The sequence below is a fragment of the Coffea arabica genome, chromosome 2e, assembly GCF_036785885.1.
Source record: "Coffea arabica cultivar ET-39 chromosome 2e, Coffea Arabica ET-39 HiFi, whole genome shotgun sequence".
In the NCBI taxonomy this organism is placed as follows: domain Eukaryota; kingdom Viridiplantae; phylum Streptophyta; class Magnoliopsida; order Gentianales; family Rubiaceae; genus Coffea; species Coffea arabica.
Window position 1 is genome coordinate 48640816 of NC_092313.1, and position 4811 is coordinate 48645626.

The 4811-nt window shown below is 37.3% G+C and overlaps 1 protein-coding gene across 1 annotated transcript; it reads left to right on the forward strand.

Annotated features, from left to right (window-relative positions):
- The first annotated feature begins 4077 nt into the window (after positions 1-4077).
- LOC140036315 (uncharacterized) lies at positions 4078-4569 on the forward strand. The gene has a single exon (XM_072077676.1). The coding sequence runs from the start codon at positions 4078-4080 to the stop codon at positions 4567-4569; it is 492 nt and encodes a 163-aa protein (XP_071933777.1).
- The last annotated feature ends 242 nt before the right edge of the window (positions 4570-4811 follow it).

A 4811-nucleotide genomic window follows, 5' to 3' on the forward strand; every position in this document is an offset into this window, starting at 1 on the left:
ACTCAAATTCACCACACAACTTCCACTTCACTTGGAGATTCACTTGGACTAGGAAGGAAGCATCATCTCACGGTTTTTCTTGAGGTCTTAGAGGTGCAAAATTTCTGATTTCACTCAAAGGAAGAGGAGGTAATCATCCAACCATCTAATCTTGGATTTAGTGGGTTGATCTTTGCTAGGAAGTTTGTAGCTTCATTGTTATTGTTGTTGTTGGGTTTAAATGGTTGGAGTGGGTTCTATGAAATCCCACCTTGATGATATAGGACTGATATGATGATGATAAGTGTTGTTTGTGTTAATTATGTGATAAACAAGATGAGATTTGTTGGAAAAGTGAAAGGAAAACCAAAGGAATTGCATAGGAAGCTTAGCCAAAAATTTGCCTTGTTTTTCTTGAAGCTTTGGTTCAAATTTTTGATACTCAAATGACCTTGAATCTGATGTAGATATGTTGTATAGGATGTGTAGAAAGTTTTTACCAAAAATCAATTGATTTGGTTGAGTAAAAATTGAAATTTCGAAATGAAAGGCAAACTAGAAAATGTGTTCTGGGCTGATGAACAGTGTCTCTTTAATTGAACATATCTCTCTGTACAGACGTCAAAATCAAGTGGCTTTTATGGCATTTGAAACTAGACATTTGTAGCTTTCCAACAGTATAAAATTCACCATCTAGTTCGAACTGAGTGAACCGCAGTAGTTCACCAAAGTTTCATGTTCTGTTATGCTATTCTGTTCGAATGACAGTGGTAAGCTGTGTCTTGTCACTTAAATTCGAACTACCTATGAACTGATTTTCAGAACGACTTCTTCTAATGAAATGTATCCTTTTGAATCTAGTTTTCAACGCCATTGACCATTCTCAATTTTAAGTTGTATTGAGTGAGATATGGCTTAATTTTCAAACTGCGGTAAAGCTGGAAATCTGGAAAATCCTTCCTGCTTGCTAGCTGACTGGTCTAATTTGATTTGAGACATGTTGTTTAAAAATTCTGGTGTCAATCACCTACCAAATATATAATAGATGTTTCCAGGACCTTGGTTTCAAAAATGGATTGAATTGGGACTGATTTCGTTGTGCAAAATGTTTTGAAAAGAAAGGAAAGCAAGAAGACAGATTTGCTTTGGAACATTTTACGAACTTCAGTCGTTTTGTTAACTACCTTCCTACGTAAGTTTTTGCATGAAATTTGATACAGGGGTAGTCCACATATAGAGGTTTAAGTGTACAAAATTTGGTGTTATTTCAACAACCTTTCGATATCCAAATGATGATACAAAGTTTGCTTTTCAAATCTGGAAAATTTCTGATTTGTGCCCAAATTCCAGCCGACTTCAGACTATTATATATCAATACTTAAAACTCCGAATTTAGTTCCATTTATCCTGTTTGAAACCTTGTTTAGACTTCTTATTGTGTTACAAATTTCGGAGGCTAGTTCACTTTTTGTGAATTTTGCCGAATTTCCAAATTTTGCCGAAAACTAAGACTGAAACTGTCTTATAGGTTCGAGTCAGCCAACTTTGGGCTGAAATTTGAATATCTTTCGTTTATAATATTGGAAAAATGTCTTCTAGGAACTTTTAGTACTTCGAACCAAGATTCCAATGGTGTAACTTTTCCATTTTTTGACATGTCAAACTCCAGATTTGATTTTCCAAAGATTGTTGTGCAAAGCTGAAATTTGCCGATTACTTAGAAAATGTAATTTCGGGAACTTGACTTCTTTTCTTAATATCGATTGAACGTTTTGAACTCGATTTCATGGAAGATGCTAGTCTCTCTTCGGACTTTAAAACTTCACTCTTGAACCTCGAGTTGAGAGAATTGAATCTCTCTTTTAAGACTTTGATTTAGTCTAAATGAGTGTGCATCCTTTCTTGGTAAATGCATGATTGTGAGTGAAGTTAATTATTATTTGCTCAGGCGCTCAAGGGGACCTTCAAGAGGAACTCGAAGCGGATGCCTAAACACTTGTTTGAGTACTTACTCATTTATTTTGAATTGGTGAGTGTTCCATATAGGAGTACGTGACTTGAATAGTTTTACGACATGTTTATTCCATGGTCATTATGTGTTTAACTGTTAAGTGCTACCGATAATTGCTCCTATGAACTTTTCCACCGTTTTAAGGCGAGTGTGTACTTTATCTCACTCGACCTACTAAAATGACAAATTTCTATCTTTAACCGTGAACTACTTACCGTTTACCGATTTATTTGAACTACTTACCATTTATCGATTTATTTGATTACTTACTGTTTATCGATCTATTTGATTACTTACCGTTTACCGATTTACTTGATTACTTGCGCATGTTGTAAGATCTAAGTTGAACTAGATCCTGTCCTTGGTTACTAATCTGCTCGAGCCAGGACTGGACTCGATCGAGTAGGTTGAAACCCTGGGATACCGTTTCGGTATACTCGAGTATTACCACTGGAGGGATAAGGTGATGGCCAGACAAACCGAGGGGATCTGAAGTTATAAGGTGAAGTTGACCGAAATGGTTCTACTGGAACACCGTATCCTTCAATATGTGTTTATTTCTGTATAATGATAATTGTTTCATGTTAATGTGCCAATGTACAACCTTGAATTATACATGTATTATGCTCAAATTACTTGATTTAGTAGAACTGCTAGAGTGTCTTGGAATCTCACTGGGCTGTTTAGCTCATTCCACGTTTTTGTTTTCCTTAACAGGGTTCAAGACTGAGAGTGCTCGTGAATAGTACTAAGTTGTTTCCTTTTGGAGACTTTAAGTTGTATTATAGTAGATGACTATGGTACATTTTCCGTTGGGTTGTATTTAAGCTTGAAGGTTAACTAATTGTAAGTATGAAATGTTTTGGAGTACTTTAAATATATATATATTGAAATTATTTGAAGTATTCCTAATTTTGAACCATGAATTGTAGTGAGTCCCGGCGAGAGTTGGGCAGGCGTTTCGCGGATACCCTTGGGTTCGCCCTTGGGAGAAGTGGGGGTGTCATAACGACTGATTCAATCCCCATTATCTTCGCCTCTGCTTTATCTCATGCATCAATCTCTCTGCCTTTTCTTGCCCAATTAGTTGCTCTGTAGGGTGAAGACAAGTCACTTGAGGGAAAAATCAGGCGAAAATTTATGATGGAGTGGAGGGACTCATACTCAATTTTAGTTTACAAGAGCATCAAGAAATGGGAAGGCGTGCAATAGAAACAAAGGCGTGGAGAGAGAGACAGTGAGAAGCTGAAAGAAGGCGTGATTTCAAAAGCACGTATTTACTGGAAATCTGCAAATCCTGCAAGAGTTGAGGACCACTGCAACTGAAGATTCTGGGAGGGACACATGTCTTACGCTCGTTGGTCAAGTTGGAAGTTAGTTAGCTTAGGAAATGATATAAGCGTGGGGAACTTTTTTAATGAATCATCTTTTGTCATTTTTCCATATTTGGTTGTAAGAAGATTTAGCAATTGCCAATCTCATTTCCCTTTCCCACGTTTTTCTTCATCTCTTTCCCCTTCTTCTCTGAATCCATAATTTCCATTCTTGTAAGTTGTTATTGAAGTTCATTAATGAAAGGCTGAATTCATCTTTTGAATTCTCAAATTCTTTGCTCCATTAATTTCCGTTGTAGTTAAGTTCATATTGGTTGCTTTGTTATTTCTACTATTGCTGCAATCTGGTTCTTTACTATCACAATGGCATCAGAGCTCAGTTACGAGCCATTGGGATGACAAAATCACAGGATGAGATGTTAAGGAAGGATTTAACTAAACTAGGAAGTGCAGTCAGGATATTTGCTAACAGGAATGATGGTTTGGAACAAGCATTGAGAACACTTGAGCATAGATAGGAGAGCACTGAGAAGACTCTTAAAAATCTGGATAAAAAATATGAAAGTATGATGTCCATGATGGCCCAGATGATGGCAAAACTTGACAAAAAAGGCAAGAAGGTGGAGGGTAGTAGTTCAGGAGTAGGAACTAAGGAAGGGGACGAGAAATAGGAAATGCAGTGTTGATGGCAAACCAAAAGGCCAGGGAAGATCAAACTTAAGGGAGGATAAATCCCTTACTAGGTTGGCGAAGATGGAACTACCGATTTTCAATGGGGAGAATCCAAGGGAGTGGATCAGGAAGGCTAACAAATTCTTCAAAATCAATGGTGTGAAAGAGAGCATGAAGTCTGAAATTACAGAATTATACTTCAAGGATAGAGCTGATACTTGGTTCCATGGAGTGTTTAGTGGTAGAGAAACAATCCCATGGAATGAGCTCTCTACTTCCTTATATGAGAGATTTGGTGATGGGACCCCAGAGGAGGCCATTAAGGAGTTCAACGGGCTGATGCAGACTGGCTCTATAGCTGATTACTTGGAGAAATTTGAAATACTCAAAACATTGGTAATGCCTTCTCTCCCTCATCTAATTGATTCCTATTACAAAGCATGTTTTCTGAGTGATTTAAAGGAAGAAATAGTAAACATGGTCAAGATGGCTAAGCCCTCAACTCTAGCAGATGCAATAGAAGTAGTTAAAATTACAAGAGAGAAACCTGAAAGCCCTACAGAAAATTCATAAATCTCCACCTACTACTCACCAATTCTAAAAAACCTCATTCAAACCTCAGATCAACCCCAAATGGAGCCCCTCCAATCCCAGAACCTTTGATAAACTACCCATCAAAGACTATAAGAATACAACCAGCAACCAGAACCAGTTCAAAAGGATCACTCCTAGTGAATTTAACCTAAGAAAAGAAAAGGGACTGTGCTATAAATGTGTTGAACCATACACACTTGGCCATGTATGTAAGCAATCAC